We start from the raw sequence: 25,443 nt of genomic DNA, 5'->3' as shown, positions 1-25,443 counted from the left end.
CCAAACTTACTTAGACTATAAACTTTTGGGGGCAGGGACAGTCTTTTCGTTCTGTGTTTGTACAGTGCCAAGCACGACTGGTTCCTGGGCATAACTAGGACTAGTAGAGTCTATCAGAACACACCCCAATAAATAACAATGATAATAACTTCCTCCTGAAGGGCAGAAGGTAGGCAGGAGCTGGCTCTGGACAGGAGTGGCTGGTCAAGGAGAGTCCTCTGAAAACAGAAGGCCGGTTGCTTTCCAACATGTGGACATGCCCAAAGCTGATGAGACCCAAGTACATTTAATGTTGCAATGTTCCAAGGCGCCTATGCAGATGCCATTCCATCGTGACACAGTTTGGGTGTGGGTTCAGGTTTCCCAAGCGCTGCAGCTATGATCCAAAATCCAAGTGTTGCTGCTTCTGCAGTCCCTATTATGAGGCCAGAACCTGCAGTGAGAGGATCTGATTCTGCTCAGAATCCAGTTCACTATTACAGCACAACTTGCACTGTTTGAATATTCAGATGTTCATGAAATCCATACATTTCACAAATTTCAGCATGAACAACTACTAATCTGAACATTGGAAGGGTGAGAGTCATTGTTTTCTGTCTGAAGTTTCAGACAGCAAACCAGTCAGGGAGCAGAAAAAATACCATGCAACTTAAGTGACCAAACATACACAGCAAATATCAAATACTGAACAGTCCAAGCAAGCAGATTACAAACAACCCAGCAGTCAGAAATTGCTTTTCCAAATTATTTGCTGAATATTGGCAACTAACAAATACAATTGCAGAAGCTGGAATCAGGTAAAAAATAGAACCCAGGATTCCTGACTCCCCATCCTCTACACTAACCACTAACCCCCCCCCCCCCACAACCCTGTGGAACAGAACCCATTGTATAGATGGGAAAGTGAGGCACAAAGAGACTAAGTGACTTAGCCATGGCCACATGGGGTGTTGGTGGCAGAGCTGGGAATTTAACCTGGGTCTCCCAAGTCTGAAGCCAGTGCACTAACTTCCAAACAATCCTTCCGCTCAAATAATTTGACCAGCTCACCTTCTTAGCTACTGGGCAGTCACAAGGGCTACCATTTAGGTCGAATTCAAGTGGGTACAGAAATCCCTCTCCAATACTCCTGTCTCTGTTATATCGTTCTACCTACCTATCATTCTTTCCTGGTTACCACCTGCCAATTTACAGCTCTGCTCCTGCCTCACCTCACTTCCAAATAAACCAAATTCCTTCAAAGATATTAAACACTTAATGGAAATTAATACGCCTTAAGGCAGGTTTTGGGGCCAACTAGCTGCTTAGAAGGCGCTTAAACCATCAACCCCTCTCAATCCCATTGTCCTTGTCATACAAACTTAGCCTAGACCCTAATCCTCTCCTCCCACCCTCACTCCCTCCTCCACTCCAGCAGAAGTGGGCGAAGGATATAAAAACCCCCATGGGATCCTGGCGCTGCCAGCCCTGGGATGTAGATGAGGGACACCACACCAGCTCTGCATTCTCTTAAGGATTTCTGTTGGGGGTGGGGGGATTTTTTTGTATTGAGGTTGACAATAAAATTAAATTGGTTTTGAAAAGAGACAGAAACAATTAAATAATAAAGAGCAGCCGCTAAAATAACAGAAGGATGAACGGGACAGAAGGTATCAATTTCTATGTGCCATTCTCCAATAAAACAGGGCTGGTGCGGAGCCCCTTTGAGTACCCACAGTATTACCTAGCCGAACCCTGGAAGTACCGAATCGTGTGCTGCTATATCTTCTTTCTCATCTTCACCGGGCTCCCCATCAATTTCCTCACCCTCCTTGTCACTTTCAAGCACAAGAAGCTGCGGCAGCCACTCAACTACATCCTGGTCAACCTGGCGGTGGCTGATCTCTTCATGGCTTGCTTTGGCTTCACCGTCACCTTCTCCACGGCCTGGAATGGCTACTTTATCTTCGGGCCCATAGGCTGTGCCGTGGAGGGCTTCTTTGCCACGCTGGGAGGTAAGAGCTCAGCTGGGGGAGCTGGGAGCGGGCAGGGAAGGGGGAATGATGCATGCGCTTGCCTGGCTGGAGGAAGGAAGGTCTAGTTTGCCCTGGGTTTATTTCCAGTTGGAAGCATGCTGTCCAGGCAGATGGATTGCATGCAATCTGTTTCTCCCCATTGAAACATGCTTGGCTGCACTAGTGGGCTAGACAGTGCATATTTCGGCACGGGCTAGACATGCAAGTAATTACCCAAGGTTCCAGGTACAGCCCCGTGCTGCCACGGCTTCACTGCTCTGGTACCTAAGCTAGCTATGACAGCCCTAATTTCAAATTGCAGTGCAGGCATGTTTTATGCGGCATCAGTACATTATGCCACTTCCAGAAGGGTGATGTTGCATTGTAATACTAAGGTACCACATCAGTATGGCACAGTGACTTGAGAACCAGCACAGTGACAAGCTACGAGCCAGGCCCAAAGTAGATTGGGAACTTTTAAAAATTGTCCTGGAAGCCCGTGACGACTGCAACCACGTCAGGAGTTTCAGAAAGGTGGCAATGAAAAGAAATCAGCCCAAGCTGCAAAGTTCAGCTAAGGATCTGGGACCCAAAGTTCAGGAGTGTTTGAATTGGGAAGAGCTGGGTTTGAGCCCATCGCTGGGGTCTACACAAAGTCAAGCACATCTTGAGATTAATCTGGAAACTGCCATGGTCTTAGCAAGATCCTCCACCACTGTTTAGAATGAGCCCTGCTGAAAATTGTGCAGAAGCCCCTCCCAGCAGGTCACTCATTGGCAGCCTGATTGAAAATGACTCTTCCTTCCACAGTCTGACCTGGAGCTATCCGGTTTAGGTGGCTCAAAGGTGCATTTGAGCATCTGCAGTGCTACTGGGAGCACTCACTCATGTACAGAACTGAGCACCTGAATGCAGATGCCCAGGTTTGAATACTGCCCCCTAATATGAAAGTGTTTACTTCCTGGGCTATGCCAGTCATGTCAAACCCGGCCAGACCTTAATACCACATCGGAGTCCAAGTCAGCAGTCTGTGTCAAATGGGTGGGTAGGTGAGTCTTTATCCCCTGGCAGGCAGCATCACAGCCAACATAAATTGGAGCCCCTTGTCAGTAGCCTCAGCAGAAGGGTCAAGGACTAGAAAGGTCCAAGAGACTCAAATTCCCTTAGGGTGGTTCTTTTAGAATGGGGAACAGCATGTGGGAAACTTACCTCCCATTGTTCCCGTTCCGTGGAGAAATGGAAGACATCGATAACCAGGGAAATACAAAAAATGTTTGGTGCAACAGTAAGACTCCAGGAGCATGTAAAATTGTCCCAGGTTCCCAGCGGAAGATGCTCTCACTGTTACATAAAACCAATGGTCCAAAGCAATGCATCTTACAGCAATGATGCTGCAGTTTGGAGCAAGGGCAGGTTTTTTATACAAGAGAAGGGGCAGGTCGATATTTGGGAGGAAAAGGAAGAGCCAATCAGTATCAGAAAAGGATAAAATGAGCCCATCCGTATTTGGGAAGAGAAAATGAGTCTCCTCTGGGCTAGAGGAGTTTGGTGCTTATGAAAGAGGAGAAAAGGTCTAAATCTGGGAGCAGTGTGAAGGTTAATTGTGCATTCGGGAGCTGAAGGAATATGTGGTTGCTCTCAAGAAGAGGAAAAATGACATGGTCAGTCTCAAGGAGTGGAACCAGGATTCAGTCTGTATTTTTGAACAGAGCTGCGCAAGTAGAGCAGAAATTTTCCAGTGACTATCCAGTGGCATTTTCAAACCCAGCTGATCTGACCACATTCGTGGCTCTTTGATCTTTCACTCCTGCAGGCAGGGTTGCGATTGAATCTCAGTGGCACAACTGCTTGCAAAAAAAAAAAATCCATTTTCAAGCAGCATGAATTAATTTTACATCTCTGTGCTCATCCAACCAGCAAAGAGAGATGATACCTGGTGACTTATCTGGCCAACTGAACACAGATCAGAGAGCAAATTCTTGAAAGGAACAGTTTGCAATCAATGCCAGGAGTTTTTTAAAAAAATGGCTAAAAATTCACCGGGTAATTTTCACTCCTGAACACATTTGAGGCAATGGGGATATTCCTGCCACCAGGAAAAGAGGCTCAAAGAATCCGGTCTATGCCAGGGATTGGAAATGGGGCGGGTCTATATTAGGGAGAAGAAGAAGGGCCACTTAGTGTCATCACTAATTCCTTCAGTGAAAAGACCCCATCTCTGTGCCTGACAACAGCTTCTAATCTTTCACACTCTTTCAGGCCCTCTGTCTTATCCAGGCTTTCCATTTCTACCCAGCAAAGAACAAGGAGGGTCCCAACTGGGGGGGAAAGGAAGAAGAAAGTTTATACTAAAGGGAAGCAGCAAGAGTTACCGTTCTTCACGAAAGCTGAGCAGAAGGTGTAGCTATCAGCAGATGAGCACGTGCTGGGAGCATTAACAGGCTTATAGCACAGGCTAAAGGCTCATAATCCCCTAAGGTTTGATTATCCTTTGACAAATAAACACACCAGGACCTGTCCGGGTTCATTCTCCTGCAGTGGGAGCACATACCAAATACCCATTTAGACTCTTGGAGCCATCAGGACAGGTTCAGACATGGTGCAAACAAGGGTTCACGCCTGGAGCTGTGCTTCCTTACACCAGGTCAAGATTTGGCCCATTGACTTTAGGGGATGACAAATGACCCGGGCTCTAAACAAGACATTTAGATACTCATATCGGCCCTTGAGCACTTTCTATGGCCATTTTGGGGGCAGACTCGGGCTCTGTAAAGGCAGACTCTGCTCAAGCCATGGTGAGATGGGGAGGCTGCAGGGTACTGAGTCCATCTCAGTCCCGTGACCCAACTCTGATCCTGTACTGTACCCAACAGACCATGCTTCCCCTCTATTCAGAAAAGAGCAGGTTTAGACAATTTCTTGTTCCCCAAATCCTTGAACAGCTCACTCATGTTAGATTGCCCTATCTGTCTCTTTCTCCCCCAGGTCAGGTGGCCCTGTGGTCGCTGGTCGTCCTGGCCATAGAGCGTTATATTGTGGTGTGTAAGCCCATGGGCAACTTCCGCTTCTCTGCCACCCATGCCTTGATGGGCATCAGTTTTACCTGGGCAATGGCCTTTTCCTGCGCTGCTCCACCCCTGTTTGGCTGGTCCAGGTGAGTAATACAAAACACAGACATTATTTACACCATCCAGACAAAGACTGCTGTCTAAATACTCGAATCCCAAATACCCAGGCACCCCCCTGTGCATTAGCCTTGAAGCACAGAAGCAATTATAATGAGGAGTCCTTGTAGCACCTTGGAGACTAACACATTTATTTGGGCATAAGCTTTCATGGGCTAGAGCCCACTTCATCAGATGCATGAAGTGAAAAATACAGGAGCAGGTATAAATACATGAAAGGATGGGGGTTGCTTTACCAAGTGTGAGGTCAGTCTAACGAGATAAAGCAATTAATAGCAGGATACCAAGGGAGGAAAAGCGGTTATGGATCTGAACCTGATCTGTGTTCCTTGGGTTTATACTGGGGTAATGCCATTGACTTAAATGGACTTACTCCTGATTTACGCCAGCACTATTGAGAGCAGAATCAGACTATGAGCTTCGGGATCCTTCCTGAAAATGTAACCTCCAGCATCTGGGCATTACAAGCTTCCTCACACAGCTTTGCCAAAGCATCTCTGTCCTACCTTACTGCTCCCTCTGCTATTCCTGTCTAGATTCTCCACACACAGCGCTGCTAATGCACCACCTCAGTCCTGACCTTCAGCATCTCCTGATAGTCCCGGGTTTCACCCCAGCTCTGCCAATGCATTTCATTCTGGCCCATCATCACCGCCTGCTATTCCAGTTCTGAGTCCCACACAGAGTTCTGCTGGGACACCACAATCCCAGCCTGGAACCCCTTCCCCTGCTATTTTTGTCCTGAAAGCTCTGTGCATCAGCCCAACCACAGGAAGTGAGAACTAACCATGGCAAGGGCAAATACAGACCTATATGCTCTTTGCTCGCTACCACAGAAGGGAAGGGACAAAGGAGCCCAGGCCACCAAACAAAGAGAGAAGAGACTCTCTGTACTTGCTTGTGAGCTTGGAGGAAGCATGGTCTGCTCATAATGCAATTGTCTAATGCCATAGGCCATCAGCTGCACTCCGTCGAACAGCTGTGTTCTCCTCTGGAGAGCCAGCCGTGCACATGCTTGTCCCCATTCCAGCAGTCATTGCAGACTAACCTAGCTAGAGCAGAATTCGGAGTGAAGAAGAGTTTGGGCCCAATCCTGCAATGGCAGCTCCCAGTGCTAATCCTTACATACGACAGTAACTCTCAGTTAAACCAATGAATTAAGATTAAGATTACACGTGGCGTGGACCCTATCGTTTCAAGTTGAGCCCGAATATCATGTTGGCCAGGACTGAAGCACAGTATGGGAAGCCTCTGCTGTATAGGCTTTGTGGATAAACACAGGACTTGAGCATTAAGGAGGGCTGTCAATCTGGTGCCTTTCACATGAATTCACTTGTCATTTCCCCTCCAGCACAGGTAAAGCCACAGCCCTCCTGCTGCACAAATTTGGGACCTGGTCCCGAAAAAGACTAACATTTACTCCTGGCAGCAAACCCATTGAAGTCAATTTACTTATGTGACTTTGCAGGGATCAGGACATCAGCTATTAAAGTGACAAAGCTGCTTTTGAGTCACAGAAACCCAAAATCTGATAAACTAAGAAATATCAGAGGGGTTTTTAGTTTGGGACATGCCCCCCTGAAAATCTCTGTCTTTATGGAGAAGCACTAAAGAACTGACTAGGAATGAAACCAATAGAATTCTATAGGATGCTCTGAAAAGCCTAGGGAAAGAGTCTTATTCTACACGCAAAAATGTAAACAGGCACTAATGATAGGTCCATCAATGGCTATTAGCCAAGATGGTCAGGGACGCAACTCCTCAGCAACAGGGAATCTAGGACACCCCAGAGTTCATATCTGCATTGAGCCATAATAGGTTCCTCATCATCTCTGCTCCTCAGGAGAAAGAGCAGGTGGCACCTGGCAGCCAAATGCTCAGCCTTGTAGGGACAGGAATAAACAGCCTGCTCCCCATGGGAGGTAGCGTCTGTCACAACAAACTGATGTCTACATGTCCAAGTGCAATGTGTCAGCGCAGAGCAAACGGCAAACATGCCGCCTTCTCCTGAATCAATCACTGTCCCTGCGTGATCTCTCCCAGGCTGCCTGGCACTGGGGCACGGCGCTTCGCCACGGCTCCCATCACCCAGGGAAGGAGTGCAGCAGGCTCAGCAGAGCCCCATGTGGACGCATGCACCTCTGCCTCACACCAATAGGCCAGCAGGGATGCCTTGGCAGAGCTGGGCGTGGGAGCTGAGGATTGGCATAGCAGAGGGTGAGGACTGCATGTCAGGACTGAAGGGCATGGGCCAAGAAATTTGGAAGGCGCACACACAATGCCTGGCCACAGCGCCATTGGCTTTGGCTGGTGCTGTCATTCTCAGAGTCTCAGGGAGCTGCTAATGCAGCCCTGCGGCTGCTCACTGCCTGCCGAGAGCCCCATCGTGGCGAGGTTTGCCGCTGTGGCTGTTCTGCCTCTAAAAACTCAATCGGGCTCCAGTGAACCTTTGAATTCACTCTTCCCCGGTTCTCCAAAGGCTGGCAATGGAGTTTGTCTAAAACCAGAACTCAAAAGTCCAAACACAGACAAAGTTCCTCATCTTCCCTTCTTCAGCGCCCACCCACAGGCTTTACCTGGCTTGGGCTCTGTAGTGCCAGGCATGCTCTCTGCCTGGCTTCTTCCATCAGCTGCAGCAACGCACAATCTCCTGTGTTCTGGGCTTCCCCGGGTTACTGCCAGGCTTCCTCCTGCCTCTGGCAGTCTCAGCTACTCTCTCAAACACACCCTGCCTGCAGGTGCCGCTGCCTTTTATACTGCAATCACCTGGTTGCTCTCCTGTGGGGCTCATCTTGTAATCAAGGGCTGGCTTAGCCGCAGGCTCTCCAGCCCATGGGCAAGACATCTTGCTGCAGACACAGAGACTTTAGGTCACCTCACCTGTTTCAACCCAGCCCCATCCGAAGGCCGCATACGGGGGAGGGCCCGGTGAAATGCATGACCTAACCCTTCTGCTTTGCTTGCTCTCTCACTCGGCAGATACATTCCTGAGGGCATGCAGTGCTCTTGTGGCCCAGATTACTACACTCTCAACCCTGACTACCACAACGAATCCTACGTCGTCTACATGTTCGCGGTCCACTTCGTCATCCCAGTGGTGGTCATCTTCTTCTCCTACGGGCGGCTCATATGTAAAGTCCGAGAGGTAGAATACGCGTCTAGCTGCTCAGGGTTTGATGAAGACAGGCAACGAGCATGAGGGGATTGAGAGTGTTGGTCCTCAGCTGGAGAACAGTCTCTTTGGAGCACCAGCAGCACCATCTGGTGGGCAGTACAAGCCCACATGTGTTTGGCCAGGTCAGACTAGACAATCACAGTGGTCCCTTCTTGCCTTGGAATCTATGAATCGCCCCCGGTGTTATCTCTGTTCACAACCCCATCTCCTCTGGAGACAGGCCCAGGCTTAGCAAAGAGGCAAGAGATGTAAAATTTCACATCCATAATTTATCAGCGGACAGTGAGGGGGCTCAGGGCCTCACAGAGGGATCAAAAGCAGGGATGATTCTCTGCAAGCACAAAACAGGGTCAGGTGTGTGCCTGTTTCAGCCTCTCCTTTCTCCAGGTAAGAGAGTTTATCAGCTGCACTTTATGACTGGGTGCGTGCTGCCTTGGGTGTGAGCCATTCCATGTGTAAATCTAGTCTGTGCTCCAGATCTAGTCCAGGTTCTGAGCAGAGGTTAGATCCATTCTGGGCATAATAAAATACTAACTAAAACGTCTTCAGCCCAGGGGTCAGCTTTCCCAGCAAATGGGTTCAGACCTGCTCCCTGTTCCCCGACTCCAGCCATGTCAGATATCCAGTTCTCTCTAGCTTGCCTGGTGGGACACAGCTCAGCACTGCAATGTGCTCTTTGGCTCACTGCCCTCTGCTATTCCCACAGGCAGCTGCACAGCAGCAGGAGTCGGCAAGCACCCAGAAGGCAGAGAGGGAAGTGACCCGCATGGTGATCCTAATGGTTCTGGGCTTTCTCATGGCCTGGACACCCTATGCCTTGGTGGCGTTCTGGATCTTCACCAACAAGGGGGTGGACTTCTCCGCTACTCTCATGTCAGTGCCTGCCTTCTTCTCCAAGAGCTCCTCTCTCTACAACCCCGTCATCTATGTCCTCATGAACAAACAGGTGAGACTCCCAGGGCCAGAGCCTCCCTGCCAAAGCTGTCCCTGTCCTAGGCCTCCCCCAGAACTCTCAGGGCATACCTTGAACCTGGCCTATAGCACTCCCTGCTCTCACAGTTCTGCATTCCCAGCCAATGCACCTCAGTCCTGACCTGCAGCTTCCCCCCTGCTATTCCATCGCTGGTCTCCCTCTACTCAGCTTTCCAAATGCACCTTGATCCTGACCTGCAGCACCTCTGCTACTCCGCTCCCTGGGACACCACCCTGCTCTGCCAACGCACCTCAATCCCAACCTACAGCCCCTCTATTACCCCAGTCCTGTGTTGGTGCTGCCAATGCACCTTGATTCTGACCTACAGTCTTCTTGCTACTCCAGTCGTGAACTTCACCACAGCTGTGCAGATGCATCTTCCTCCCGCCTAATAGCACCTCCCCCACTATTCCAGCCCCAGAACAAATTCCAATTGAATCTGGTACCTGTCACTTTCTGCCTTAATTTGTTTAATGCTGCCTGTGCAGTTGGAACAGCTGCCATATTTCACCACAGGGGTGGTAGCATCTCTGTAGTGGGCGAGGTGTTATATGTAACCCAGTAAAGTGCTCTTTGTCTGGTGATCAGATGGACGGCTCCACTGGCCATCGTGGATGTATGTGTTGTTCAAAGGTGCCACTGCTCTCTCTCTCCATTCAGTTCCGTAACTGCATGATCACCACAATCTGCTGCGGCAAGAATCCCTTTGGGGATGATGATGTCTCCTCAACTGTATCCCAGAGCAAGACTGAGGTATCCTCGGTCTCCTCCAGTCAAGTATCACCAGCATAGATCATGGACAGTTTGAACTTGGGGGACCTGCCACGCTCTGGGATCAAGAAGTAGAAATTGACGCACCCACGTATCCTCTGGTTCACGAACTTGTCTCATGCAATTACTCCCTTGTACTCCATCATCACATATCACACCTGCTCAGGTGTGCACAGGAGAGCCCTCCTCTGTGAAAATAGTGGTGTCAATACTGAATGTGCCCCCCCCTGCAAATAGCTGTGCACATACGGAACCCACTTATGCAAAGGCTCACTTGTGCGTATGCAAACCACTTGTGCAGGCAGCCACCTGTGCAAATATCAACTAATGAATTTTGAGCCTTCTCACGCAAACCCTTGCATGCCCTGCTCCACACACTCATGCAAAGCCAGCACCAACTTGTGCAGACCTTTGCGCTCACTTGTTCATGACCTCCTGTCCCCTTGTGCACATAGATTTGAGAAAATAAAGTGTGATTTAGGTTGGCAGGGGCTGAAGAGTTTTGGTGAGAGAGTGGCCCCAGAAGCTAACCCCTTGAGCTGTGCTGCCCATGGGTCACACTCTGTGAGGCAGCTTGTGTCACATGGAGTGAAATAGCCCTACTGGTAACATACAACGGAGGGGAAGTTGTCCAGCACCCTGGTGCTCGATGGGTGTTTTTAGAACTATAACACGCCGGTAGCATCATTTCTTAGCTCTGCTTCAGTCCTCAATGGCTGCTGCTGTGGCTCCATTTCTAAAACAACACCCCTTTGGATTGTGCATCACTATACCCATTGCAGAGATGGCAAGATGGAGAGGTGAAGTGATGTGACCAAGGCCACAGAAGGGGTCAGTGGCAGAGCTAGGATTAGAAGTCAGGAATTCCTGGCTCCCATTCTCATTCTCAGTCCACTAGAGCGGACCATGATAATTCAGGATCAATGCCAGTGGGAGCAGCTGTGGGTATCACGCTCTGCTACAGTCATGCTAGCTGCGTCCTAGCATGTATAACTTTCTAGCAGAGAGGGGATAGCTCTTAATGGTCAGAGAATTGTTTTGGGTGTATTTACCATCCGGCACCACTGCAAATGATTCCGTGCAAGAGGGAAAGTCCAGCTCACCAGTAATGCGGATCCTGGAAGACAGCCCAGTAGGAACAATGTGGGGAGCGCAAACTCTGGTTTAGCTTTAAACCCCCTGCCTAAAGCGCTTGTGCACTAGGTGTATGTACAGACACGAGTATGTGTGAGCACATACCAACATTGCGTGTGTATACAAAAGTCTACGAATACATGCATGCACAAGTAAAAGCACTCACACGTATGCGGGTCCGAAAGCCTGTGTGTGAGTGGACTCAGGACGGGAAGACATCCATCCCTTGCATTCTCCCCAGAGCGCATGGTTACTGGCATTATGCTCTCTCCTTGGTCGGAAGCTGCAATGGAACACAACAGCAGTTCACGAGCAGGTTTCTGTCGTCTGTAATTCCCTCTCTGTTCCTTACTATCTTCCCTATCCTCTCACTCACAGAGGGGCTGGGAGGGAAGCTGCCTTGTTTCTTTGCCTGGCTGCACCCCAAGCTGTTGCATGAGGACTGGAGAGGTTGCATGCAGGGCAGCATGCCTCCCTCTGCACCATTTCCAAGCAGAACAGAGCAAAGCAGAGCTGATGCAATACAATGGGATTAAGCCAGACCCAGACTCAAGTAGAGGAGGGTTTTTCCCAGTGCCTCAAGCTAAAGTACTGGGAAACCCTTGCTCAGCTTTAGATTTAATCCATGTTATGTTCTCCACAAGCTTGAAGACATGGAGGGACAAATCCCAGTCCCATTCAGTTCAGTGGGGATTTTGCTGTTCACTGGCGTCAGGGTTTAGTGTAGAGATCAGCATTTTCAGTTGTGTTACAGTGAGTCAGTGAACAGCATTTGGTGGCCACTGCCTTTAATTTCACATCTGGCTTAGCTATCTTTCATGGCTACTTAAAGGCATCCCAGTCTAACAAGCCATTCTGACCACCAAATCCCATTAGAAGCTGTAACTACTTGCACATCGCCCAGCTGGATCCATTCCAGGTGGGCACAGAAATCCAGCCCAGCTTCTCCTATTTACTCCAAATAAATTAAGCAGCTCAAAGGGAGATCTTTACCTGCAAAGACATCTCCTAGGCTTCCATTCAGGGCGGCCAGGGCGGCGGGGGGGGGGGGGGAAGTGGGGCAGTTTTCCTCAGGTCCCCACAATAGTTTTTCAGGGCCCCTGGAGCGGAGTCCTTCACTTGCTCTGGGGGCCCTGGAAAACACTCACGGGGCACGGGCACCCGGAGCTTCTTCTGCTCTGGGTCTTCGGTGGCAATTCGGTGGCGAGGGAGTCCTTCCGCTCTGGGACCCACCACTGAAGTGCCCTGAAGACCCGTGGGGGGGGGGGTCCTTCCACCCTGGGACCCAATGCTGAAGTGCCGGGTCTTTGGCAGCAATTCGGCGACGGGGGCCTCCCCGCTGCTGAAGACCCCAGGCCCTCTGAATCCTCTGGGTGGCCCTGCTTCCATTGCATTAACACCAGGACAGTCCTGGGGAAAGCCCAGGCTGGATTCCCCCCATCCCTCACCTGGAATGGACTCCCCGTTTGTGTGGCATTTACTCTAGCTCACGGGAGTGTTTCAGAGGCATCGTTCCATAACGCTGTAGAACAAGGAGTGTCAAAATCCATGGCTGGAGCAGTCTCTGCAACCCCTTGCCAGCACAAGCGAAAGTCAGAGCTGTGCATCCTTGGCAGACGCACGGTCTGTGAAAATCGATATACATAGTCTTTATAAATCAATAACACAAATGGAGCTGTGAGGGGGGCTTTGCTGCTCCCAGTTCTCCTGGAGACAACACTGGAGATATATATATTTTTTGTCTTGGCACCTGTAAATATTTGCTCATGTACTTGGAAATCGTTACATTTCTCGACCCTATCGTCCCCCTCCAAGGAGAGGAGCACTCTTTCACTTGCGCGGCCCGGCTCTAGAGGGCGCGATGGCTCCTGCAATGCTTTCCTGTACATATTTTATACATAAACCAACGTATCGGCGTGAGGACTTTGTAAAGTTGAACAGTAGGGATTAAAAACAAACCCAAAATAAACACCAGCAGCACAAAGAAGGGAGGTGCGTCTGTCTGATTCCTCAGCCGGGGGCTTCTAAGTCATGGAAAGGGAAATTAGGCGTCACATTTATTCCCCTCTTCCCCTCTATGGTAGGATGTAGCCAGACCTTCCTGAGGATTCAGTGATTGTCCCTCCCCAAGCTTTACTTCATATGCTCACTGTGGACGCGTGCACACACAAGGCACCCCTGGGAAGTGCTGCTCCTGAGCGCCTCCCAGTGGGCAATGCTTGCAGCAGCACCGATGGGTTCCAGAGGGAGCCATGCTTGGCACTCAGCCAAAGCGGCCAGCTGGCAAGCCGTTTGGGATCTCCTAATGGGTCTAGTGTGACAGCTGCCATCTTAGTCAACACAGCGGGGATCTCCAGGGCTAAAAGCGTGCACTACAGAGCCAGACTAGCATATTGAGAGCTGTAGCTCCTCTGTGTATCAAGCACAAAGGGTGACATGTAGCATACACTGACCAGAGAGTTACATATGCTCATGTCACCCTCAACAGGCAGCTGACACAGAAGATAAAAGACCAATTATTGCTACCAGCTGGGCAATATTTCCAGTAGCTTAAGCAGCAGAGGCCTGAATTATTTGGTGCGGGGAAACCAAAGGGATTCTAGTTCCCGTTCCTTCCAGGTGTATAACTGGCTGTTGTGTCTGTGATATTTAACATGTGGACCATGCCTATCTTACAAAACACTCGAATCCCCAAAGCATAAGTGGCCAAACCTCTGTTTTCGGTTACACCAATGGTTGAATTTGGCCCTGGAGACCTTGTTGTTTTCCATTTGTTAATTATCCCAATACAAGTGTTTCAATGAACAGCTCGCTATTACCAAAATAGACTTGGCACACAGCACAGGAACCCAGGAACTACCACATTGGATCAGACCATGGGTTCATGTGGTCCATTACTCTGTTCAGTGGGGACTAGTACCAGCAACTCCAGGGGATGGTGCTTCACTGGCACAGAAGAGTAGTTCTTTTCCATCTGCCCTTTATCTGCAGCTATATTTCAGCAGTAGCTGAAATGAACCCACCACACTCCCAATGACCTACTAAAAGCGTTGCCATCTGTGCATGCACTTATGAAACTTTGATGCCTTTCATTTTCTGCATCCTACACCTTTAAATTTCTAAGAGTTTTCTCTGCAGGCTGCGCTCAGCAGCTGCCATTTTTGTTCAGAGTTGCTGCAGCATGTTATGCAACAAGACACACTGTGCTCTCTCCTGTAGACTTTCCAACATTTGTTTCTTTTTTCTTGTTTGCCTACAACAGGCTACAGGCTAGTTGGGAAATTTTTGTCACAACAGTTTTCTGTTAAAAAAATACCATTTTGTCAAAGCCAATTTTTTTCACAAAACTACAGATTGCAATATTCCATTAAATTTTTTTGGGGGGAAAGTGTTTTCAAAATGTCAAAACATCTTGTTTTGATTGTTTCTGAACAAAAAGATTCAACTGTTTGTTTCAAAACAAATTTTCATTTCTAAATTTATTTTATATTTAAAAAATGAAAACGTTTAAAATGGTACAAAACATTTTGATTGTCCTGAAACTAATTTTTTCTCAGCATTTCATTTTGCAAAAACTTTTGAAATTCTGGCTTTCTGCCCCAATATGGGATTTATTTTTTCCCCAAAATCTGATTTCTTTTGGTGGGTCAGAAAATCTGTTTTTCAGCCAGCTCTACTTCTTCCTCTTAAGCTCTAAGGCAGATTTTGCTCGTTGTGTATGGAAACAAAATAGAATCCTTCCCACACTATTATTATTTGTATTTGTACTGTCCTAGCACCTAGGAACCCTAATCATGGACCAGAACCTCCCTGTGCCAAGTGCTGGAGAAACACGGGAAAAAAGACAGTCCCCTGCCCCAAAGAGCTTGACAGTAGAAGCACAGGGTTATTCTTAGTCATTTACAAAGCCTCTTTATGCATGGCGAGAAGCCAAGTGTTAAATAAACTTTCACATAGCCAGACTCCAGCATTCCTACTCTGTAGGCTGTGTCTTTGTCCTGGAGGTTTGAGTGCACTGGGAAAAAGGCTTGCGTTCCAGCCCCCAAGGCCCTTGTCAAGGTTATATGGCGAGCCTGTGTTGCTGCAGTGTCTCCTTCCATAACCACAAAGAACTAACGCCACATCCCGTGCGGGGAATGGTGGTGGGGGGGGGTTTCTGAGTCAGTGGCTCAGCTCCCTCAGCAGGGGGAGATGGGAACTGCTGAGGAACTGAAAGCTGCGTCCGGGTAGAATGTGATGACCCCATCACAGCTCAACATCTTGCATCCCTCATGCTCAGACAAGTCACTTCGGGTGCAAACATGCTTCACCTAATCCTGGTGAGGTTGTCGACCAGTGGTCGGCAACCTTTCAGAAGTGCTGTGCCGAGTCTTCATTTATTCACTCTAATTTAAGGTTTCGCGTGCCAGTAATACATTTTAACATTTTTAGAAGGTCTCTTTCTATAAATCTATAATATATAACTAAACTAATGTTGTATGTAAATAAATAAGGCTCTTAAAATGTTTGAAAAGCTTCATTTAAAATTAAATTAAAATGCAGAGCCCCCCAGACCAGTGGCCACGACCCAGGCAGTGATAGTGCCGCTGAAAATCAGCTCACGTGCTGCCTTCGGGACACATGCCATAGGTTGCCTACCCCTGTTGTAGACCACAGTTCCCAATCCTATAAGGCGCTGAGCACCCTCAGCTCCCAGCAAAGCCAGCAAGAGTTTAAGGTGCTTTCTTCCTCACAGGAGGCATACAGCACATCGCAGGATCAGGCTCCCAGCAGCTGGGGAGCCTCCCCCAACTTCAGCACAATTAATCAACTGGGTTGTGTGCCTCAGCCACTTATACTAAAGTGATTCTCTTGTTGTAAAGCACCATGCAGGGCAACCGCACTAGCATTACCCCTGACTGCCTCAGAGAAGCTGGATTCACTTCTCACATATGCAACTGCAAATCAGAAGTGACACCAATGAAGTCAATGAAGTTGCATTGCATTAAAGTGAGAGGAAAATCCAGCCAAGAAAGGATCCATTGAATGATGTTAGACTTCCCATCTTGGATGTCCTGCAGGTGCCACACGTTATTCCTAAGTGCAAAATGTTAATATGCCGATGAGGGTGTTTTATTACGAGACAAAGGCTCCTGCACTCCCCACATAGGATATTCAAACTGTGTCAGGCTGAATAGAGACTCAAGCAGAGAGGCAGGATAGTCTAGTGGGCAGACCACGGAACTGCGCGTCAGAAGACCGGGCTCTCATCCCTGGTGCTACCACTGACCTGCTGTGTGTCCCCTTCCCCTGCCCTGAGCCTCACTTTCCCCTCCCAGCCAGAGTCTATTTAGCTTGCAAGCCTGTCAGAGCAGGGATGGTCTCTCACTGTGTGTTGTACAGCACCCTGCACAATGAGGCCTCGATCCTGATCAGCGCCTTTAGGCACTGTCATTATACAAATAACTAGTAATAAAGGTAGGTCAGCAATGAGCCTAGATCAGCGACACAGATCTCCGCTGAGGTCAGTGGAGCAACGTTGATTTACATCAGTGGCCGTACCGAATCGGTGTCAGATTCTGCTCTGTTACACCAGCGTAAATCTGGAGTAACTGCATTGGGATTACTCGGGATTTATCACTGAGGTAAGAGACAGTTGAATCCTTCTCTCTCTTCCCACCCCTCTTGGAGTTCTTAAGAGATTTCCCCACATTATCTACAATCAGGAACAAACACACACATGCCCACAACCACTTGCCTTCGGTAAATGAGGGCTCCGACTGGCACTTACAACCTAAGCTAATATCATCCATTATTGCTCAGCCTTTAATATTTAAACATGCCTGACGTAGCCTTAAATAAAGCAATTCTGCTTCAGCAGAAGGTTTTTTGCAGAGTCAAAGTTCCCCTCCTTTGGGGCCCTCAGCATCAGTCATTAACGAATTGGCAGCATCAGGGAAAAATTGTTCCCTGTGTCAGTGAATTTGTTATCAAGCTGGCTAGTAACTGATCTCAGTCTCATTCTCTTTCTGCTGCTCTTTTTCTCAACTACCTTTCTCTCTCTCTTGGCCTGAAGCAACTAGAAATACCACGTCAAAGATTCTCCACCTAGGCGAGTGAGACACAATAAAAGCCACCGTAGAAGAAAAAGAGCCGGGGACTCCGCTGTAGCCCCCCCCTGCAATCAGAACAATTAACTCACGAGCTATGCAAAAAACGGAGACACGACGGATGATGAGCTCACGGAGCCTCCAGCCCCCAATGCATTAAGGATGCTTCTCCCATCCCTGGTTTCCATGGGGTGGTGTCCTCAATCCATGGGTGTGCTGCAGCCTGGCCTTCCAGCTGAGATCCTTCGGCGTAGGTTTGGTGGCAACTGAGGACAACCAAGGAGATGGATTTTATGCACCAGCCTGTCAACTTTATTCAATTTAACGCAGGGGAGCGGCACGACCCACCCTGCCCCCCATACTCTCATCTGCGAGGCGTTTTAAGTGGTTTCAGTTCCGGGGTCTCCAGCCATACGACCTATAACCCGGCCTCCTCAGCCTACCCTAGAACTCACCTCATTCTTCTGAGCCCCACCTCTCCCTGCAGCCCAGGATGGGGGCAGAGGGTATCTCCCATAAGGCTTTATGGAAATATGCTTAGAATGTGTTTTATGCTATATATGCCATGTAACATATTTCAAAGGTTATGATCTACTGAATGTATTAATCCTATTTGTATGCATGTATCATTTTTGTATTCAAAATTATGAATGTTGGCTGTGCATTGGCTTGATTCCTAAATAACCTTAGCAGAGCATTTGGTCAGTTCCTGGAGAAAGGAATGTTGAAATTAAGTACCTAATCAAGAAACATTTAAAAGACAATGGATCTTGGAATGCTCCAATCCACATAAGAAGTCTACTTAACTTGAGGACCTTCAAGGTAGCATGTAAACAATGGATGCTACTTGTAAAAATTGTGAGTCATGCATGGACATGTGACTTGACCAGGTGACTCGAGAACTCCATTTTGGAGCTGGACTTTGCATGAGGGTGAGGAAGGGCTCTCCACCCACAAGAGAAAGTCTATTTAAACCCGTGGGAGACCCCTCCATTTTGTCTTCAGCTGGCTAAAGAGAGAGCATCTCCACCCCCCAAGATACTTGGAAAAAACTGGAACAAATGGGTGTGAGTGATTGCTGGACCCAGTCTAAAAGGAGATTAGTCTGTAAACGGGAGCATTCTGGAACTGGTGAGGATCTTATCTGTATTCAGTTTGATTAGACATAGATTTGCGCATTTGATTTTATTTTGCTTGGTGACTTACTTTGTTCTGTCTGTTACTACTTGGAACCATGTAAATCCTACTTTCTGTATTTAATAAAAACACTTTTTACTTATTAATTAACTCAGAGTATGTATTAATACCTGGGGGAGCAAACAACTGTGCATCTCTTTCTATCAGTGTTGTAGAGGGCGAACAATTTATGAGTTTACCCTGCATACGCTTTATACAGGCTAAAAAGGATTTATTTGGGTTTAGACCCCATTGGAAGTTGGGCATCTGAGTGTTAAAGACAGGAACACTTCTGTTAGCTGCTTTCAGGTAAGCCTGCAGCTTAGGGGCAAGTAATTCAGACCCTGGGTCTTTGTTGGAGCAGACAGGAGTGTCTGGCTCAGCAAGACAGGGTGCTGGAGTCCTGAGCCGGCAGGGAAGGCAGGGGTAGAGACGTAGTCTTGGCACATCAGGTGGCAACTCCCAAGATGAGTTCTGTGATCCAACCCGTAACAGAGGGTACTAAAAGGGGGAACCTCAGTCCGTGCAGGCCACAAGGTATTCCCCAATCCCGTGAGCTCCAGGCTCATCAGTGAGCACCCAGGTCTTTTACTTCAGGGAACCGTTCCTTTTAACTACACTGGAAACTGGCCTCAGGGGGGTGTGAGCAACTAGCTTGATCACACCCCGCCTTCCTACCATGCCCAGTATCAGAACCCTGCCCGGTCCATTCCCTCACACTGAACGGCACACACAGTGGCACCACATGGCCCAAATTAGGGTTTAAATTAATGAAAGGGGAAAGCAAGGAACCAATCATCTCCCTTCCTCCCTAAGCTAGCCAATGAGTGCCAATGATTCTGAAGGACAGGAGCAACCCAGTGTCCGCTCAGCATGTGGGCTCCTCTCCTGTCCAGCCAGGGTTGTCCCAACTGCCGCCAGTCCCACCAAGTTCCCCACTCCTCTCCCACCCGCTCTGCTTTCCCAAGCACACCACGCCAGGCTAAGAATCTCTCGGCTGCAGGCTACACAAGCCAGCAGGATTAAGGAGTTTAGGGAGGGGAGCTGAGAAGTTTGGTGAGGGGAAAGCGGAGATTAATGGAATTTCTTTGGGAAATGCAGCCTCTGTCTCCCCCTTCACCATCCTGACTCGCATATCATCTGAGGAGCACTGTGTCCCCCAGCCAGGCGACCTCCAGTGAGTAAATGCAACTTCATTTGCACCAGCCAAACTGCGGTGCAACTCCTGACAGGGGCAGTTCTGTTTTTTGCTGCCCCAAGCACAGCAGGCAGGCAACTTTCACGGTGCGCCTGTAGGAGGTCCGCTGGTCCTGCCCCACCGGTGTCCCCGCCGCCAAGTTGCCTGCGAAGCCGCGGGACTGGCAGACCTCCTGCAGGTGTGCTGCCGAAAGCCACTTGCCTGCTGCCTTCACAGCCACCGGCAGGCCGCCCCCGCCGCTTGCTGTCCAAGGCATGTGCTTGCTGCGCTGGTGCCTGGAGCCGCCCCGGCTCCTGATAACCCCAACGACGAGGGGCCAGACTCTGCTCTCGCTAACAGCAGTGTAAATCCAAAGCAGCCTCTTTGCTTACTCAATGTTTCCGCCGGCATGGCTGCCATCAGGATCCAGCCCAACACCTGGCAGGACAGGGCATCATCCAGCCTCACTCATCACGCCACCTTCCTCCACCCCACAAGGCACAGCATGGAGAGAGAAGCGGCTCAATTCCACAGGTGAAATATAAAGAGGAGGAGTATCCCCCTAATGCAAGGTTCTTGTGACATCACCGACTCCCCTGGTTAATAAGCCAAGCAAACACGGCTCCTGCCTCTGGGACGTTCATCCCAGTGGCCCCAAACACCTTACGGAGACTGAGCAAGCTGCTCGGGTTTTCATTTACTGGCTACGAGGTGGTGCTAATTAATCGGTTGTGCTCCGTGTACAGTTAAACACAATAACATAGCTGCCTTGAGTAAGCTTCGAGTATGCTGCCATGCAGACCTATGGCAGCAAACACCTGTAGACTCAACCAACTTGAGAAGAGAAAGCAATTAGGGACTGTAAAGTCCACAGGGTGTGTGAGAAAGTTATTCCAAGGGGAGGGGCTGTGTTTTGATCCCTCCTCCTTTGGCCCTGGACATTTAGGGGTAGCCCTAATGGGAGTGAAGTTAGAGAAGCTGCAAGCCACACTCCCTTCCTTCCCCCAGGCACTCATCACACTACAAAATATACACCCCCTTCCCCTCTCAACTTACATGCAGTTGTGGTAGAGGTTCAAGCCACTCCAGGCTCCCAGCTGTGGTTCTTCTGCTCCCAAGGGCATAGGAAGGAGGCAGGGGGAGCCCACCTTTGTGTCAGAGTCTGTTATGCTTCACAGCATGCAAACTGAGAAATCATATCCCACATGGACTACTCTTGCTGGCAGGCTGCAACGTAACACTGCTTTATTTCTTAGAATTCAGAGCACACAAGAACCCCAACTCAGAGAGAAACAAAACAGGCTGCTCTCTAAAACAGAGAAGCACAGGTCATTTTATCTGTCTTTAAGAGGGCTCTTTTCAGAGTCCCTCCAATCATTGCACACCCCTTCCCTCCCTCTCCCTGCTCTTTCAGCAAGAGCTTGCAATTCCATCCCACACAGTCCTCAATGCACCACAGAGTCCTTTGTTTCCCGACTTCACACCACCTCTCTGCAGTGTACTATATTAAGGAGTGATTTCTGCTTAAGAAGCCTACAAGAGGCTTCTTCCAAGCCCCACCAAAGCTGTTCCTGAATGACTCACACAGATGACTGCATGAACAAAAGACATTCTTTCTTTCCAAGGCATGAGCCAGCTGCCCCCGGCCCTACATGGTTCACCAGTAACCCAGTGCATGCAGTTGATCTCACTTTTGATTCCAAAGACTCAAGCCTCTAGCTGGTGAGCCAAAGGAGAGAGTCTGCTAGGGCTGTGGACAAGAGCAGGCCCTAATTAGGCACATACATATCTTTGTGAACCCCACCCTCAGTCCCCACAACCAGGGTCAGATTTTGCAGAACAACTCAGCTCCCCATTAGGTGCTGGAATAAGGGACAGCTCCCAGCAGCTCCCATTGTGGCACCAATGAGCAGATTTTCAACAGAGCTCAGCACCCAATGCGCACAGGTTTGGGCTTTGATGGTGCCTCTTTTGAACATCTACCCTCCAGCACCAGGTGAATAAAATGGGGAGTTGCACTGTGTAAGCCAGGAGAGGGCAACACAGAGCGCTCATGCAGATCTAATTTTTCCCCAAAAGTTTTGAGACTTCTGTATCCAGAGTTTTAACTTGAAGTAAGCTCTGTGGGCCAGGGATCATCTTTTTGCTAGGTGTCCTAACACAGCACCTAGTACAACAGGATCATGGTCGATGACGGGGGTTCCTAGGTGCTACCGTAACATGAATAATAAGTCATTTTAATTAATTACTCATTTCTGTTCTGCCTCCTTCCTCTCTCCCTCCCGCTTTCTCCCCCATCTTCTCTGTAAAGGAATCCTCCTTCTGCCTACAAAGGAATAAAAATTCCTTGTTTGCTGTTCTCTGAAGCCAGGGAGAAATAAAAGAATGGAACTGACAGGTCCTTTTAGGATTTGTGAGTGAAAATGCACTGTTCAAAGGGGGCCTTGCTTATCTCACCCTATAGACTTTGGAGTGTAACATATGATTGGAATTCACCCCCCTCCTAAATGCAAACATTTCTCTCTGTTCCTGAATGGGAGAATAGGTCCTTTTTTTGAAGGCATGTTCTGTGTTGGCAGAATTCACAGCTGGCCACCTGGGGAGGATAATAATAGGCTCTGATCTTGAACAGTGTAAATAGGAGCTTTTAGGTAACAGAGAAAAGAGCAACAGGCTCAGGGTGTTCTGCGTTAGAGGGTGCAGCTAGAGTTGGTTGGGAATTTTTTGACATAGTTTTTTTGTTTTTTTACAAAAAATAAACAAGTGTCAGTTCACCGAAACCAAAACTGTTCGTGAAACACATCCGGTTTCCACAAATCATGGGAGCGAGGGAGGATTAGGGCCTGATCCAAAGCACACTGAAACCACTGGAAAGACTTTCTCTAGCTTCAGTGGACTTTGGATCGGTCCCAAAGGGCCAAGCTACACTGGAAAGCTTACTGCTTAAAGTGGTAAACAGTGGATACAGTGACCCTGGTATAAAAATGCGTATCCTGGTATATTCTATTCCATTTTGGGAAGTGAAATAAACTGTATGCATACAGGGCACCTGAATACCAATATAAAGATGTCCACACTAGGGCTTTTACTGGTATATCAGTAAAAAAATTACATCCCTAACCAACATGGTTATAATACTGGGATAACATTTCTAGTGTAGACCAGGCCTTCATGAATGAGCCCACAGCAAAAGCAGGACCCCAGGTCATTTTTCAAGGTGTGAGGGCAGCAAATCATTTTAAGGGGTTATCTAGACACAATTGTCTTAATGGGAGGGAGAGGATATAGATTTCCAAAGCCCTCACCCTGTTTCCATCACCTAGCACACTGGTGCAGCTGCATAGATTGGTGCTAGCTAATGCTAAGTTCCTTGCATGTTGCCTCCATAAGCTTCAAGGAACAAATGGAGATCAGTGGTATGATCTCCATGTTACAGATGGGGAAACTGAGGCACTGAGCAGGGAAGTGACTTGGTCAGAGTCACACAGCAGATCTGTGGCAGAGCCAGGAACAGAACCCCGATTTCCTGACTCCCAGTGCACTACTCCCTAGATCGGGGTGGGTGAACTTTTTGGCCTGAGGGCCACATCTGGGTATGGAAATTGTATGGCGGGCCACAAATGCTCATAAAATTGGTGTTGGGTTGCAGGAGGGTGGGTGAGGGCTCTGGCTGAGGATAGATAAAGGGTTGGGGGTGCAGGAGGGTGAGACTGAGGAGTTCGGAGAGCGGGAGGGGGATCAGGACTGGGGCAGCGGATAGGGGTGCAGGAGGAAGTCAGAGGTGCAGGCTCCAGGTGGCGCGCTTACCTCAAGCAGCTCCCAGAAGCAGCTGCATGTCCCCCCCCTCACCAGCTTCTAAGCGGAGGCACAGCCAGGCGGCTCTGCACACTGCCCTGTCCGCAGGCGTCGCCCCTGCAGTTCCCATGGGCCACAGTTCGTAGCCAATGGGAACTGCGAGGGCAGCGTGCAGAGCCCCCTTGGCTGCCCCTACGCGTAGGAGCTGAAGAGGAGGATGTGCCACTGTTTCTGGGAGCCGTGCAGAGTGGGGCAAGCCCCAGACTCCACTCCTCGGCAGGAGCTCAGGGGCTGGATTAAAACGTCTGGGGGGCTGGATGCGGCCCCCAGGCTGTAGTTTGCTCATCCCTGCCCTAGATGATACCACTTCTTTCAAAGCCCTCCATTTCCAAAAGCCATGAGTCTTGGGCAGGAATCGCACTCTCTCCCTTGGTAACAAAGCGATGATGACTCAGCCGTTCAATCTGTGTCCTTTTCTTCCTCCCCTGACTGTGCCTGTCTCTCACCCTTCCTCCCCCACATAGCCATCCCCACCCTGCCTTACATTCCCTTCCACCCTTCCCCTTCCCAACTCCCGCTCCATGATCCACTCCTGTGTCTCTGTTACACGAGGCAGCTGCCTGGCACCTGCGCATCAGTCCATCCGCTGCTGACATGCGAAGCAGCTGGCGGCATGAAGTGCTTGCAGGGAGGAGGAGGACAGACAGCCTGGGGTAAATCCATCTGAAATTTGCAGAGCAGGCAGAGGTCACTGTTAGCCCAGCTACTGCCCCTGGCTGCATAAGGCTTGATCTAACTGTAACTGGCTGAGCCAGTGATTTACATGGCTCTGGGGAAGGAATTCCGCCACCTGGCATATTTTTTCCTCCTTGGAATGTCAGTCCAACACAAGCACAGTCCCACTCTTAGATTTATGCCCCACGAAGGGGCCGTATTCTCCCCACAACACACACATAGCATATGTAGGTCTGTTCAGGATCGTTCACAGTTGCAGGGCCACACTCCATGCCCACTCACAGCTCCATGGCTATCTGATGTTCTCTGTAGTTATGCACCAGGAAGCATTTAGCTGTGCCTATGTTTCACCAAGGTAAGGAGGGAGCTGCTGTCTTGGGAGGAGCTGAAAGGGATGAGAAGGGAGGAGGCAGCGTGGATGTTGCTACCAGCTGCCATTACCAGAGATCGAGGTCAATGGCTTTACAGAGCTGACATTTATTTCCCTTTTAATCAACAGCTGCAAAAATTCATAACCTATAACCAAGTGTTGGGCCCTGGAAATGGAGTGTTAAAGGATCTGGGCTCCAATACTCATTAAACTAAACTGCCTGCTTACCTCCTTCCCACAGCAGGAGCAGAGAACCTCTGCAGCGATAAGACTGGCAGCAAGAGTGGAGTCTGTCCAGAACCCAAAGGCCCCTACCCATCTTCTACCCATTACTGAGGAGACATACCAGGGAGGAGCAAACCCGATCAGGCTCAAAGAGTCTCTGAGCCGTGTTCCCATCTCAGTTCCTCCGGCGGGAATCTGGAGCAATGCCAGGGACTGCAATGACGCTACCCTGCTTGACAGCCATGTGTGCACGAGAGAGCCCATTTAACATGGCAGGGAAGGCCCCTCGCACGCTTTCCTGCTGAGGATCTCAGTGCACTTTATCAACATTGATTCACCCCAATCCCTCTCCTGGGAGGTAGGTCAGTAGGACCATCCCTATTTGAAAAGATAGGAAAATGGAGGCACAGAGAGGTTACATGAGTTGTCCAAGGTTAATTAGTGAGGCAGTAGCAGAGCTGAGGAGAGATTTATAGGGTGAAATCCTGGGCCCCATTAGAGTCAACAACAAAACTTCTAGTGGCTTCAGCGGGACCAGGATTTCACTCACACTTGAAGGCCACAAGGGATCATTCAGACCATCTTGTTTGACCTTCCTGCACAACACAGGACAGAGAATGTTGCTCTGTAATTCCTGCCTCTAG

General features: G+C 49.1%; 2 protein-coding genes across 2 annotated transcripts in view; one reads left to right on the top strand and one right to left on the bottom strand.

The window, feature by feature from the left end:
- MLN (motilin) overlaps positions 1-17,688 on the bottom strand; it is a 61,670-nt gene extending 43,982 nt beyond the window's left edge. The window contains exon 1 of the mRNA XM_030561361.1: positions 17,414-17,688. The gene's annotated coding sequence lies outside the window, so the exon portion shown is untranslated. The remainder of the gene's footprint in view (positions 1-17,413) is intronic.
- Positions 1,634-10,119, top strand: LOC115650859 (blue-sensitive opsin). The gene is made up of 5 exons (XM_030561359.1): positions 1,634-1,994; positions 4,980-5,148; positions 8,159-8,324; positions 9,061-9,300; positions 9,988-10,119. Exons 1-5 carry the CDS (start codon positions 1,634-1,636, stop codon positions 10,117-10,119), a joined length of 1,068 nt encoding a protein of 355 aa, XP_030417219.1.
- Positions 17,689-25,443: the final 7,755 nt, after the last annotated feature.

The sequence above is a fragment of the Gopherus evgoodei genome, chromosome 4 (genome assembly GCF_007399415.2).
Source record: "Gopherus evgoodei ecotype Sinaloan lineage chromosome 4, rGopEvg1_v1.p, whole genome shotgun sequence".
NCBI lineage: Eukaryota > Metazoa > Chordata > Testudines > Testudinidae > Gopherus > Gopherus evgoodei.
This window is presented reverse-complemented; position numbering and strand designations above follow the sequence as displayed.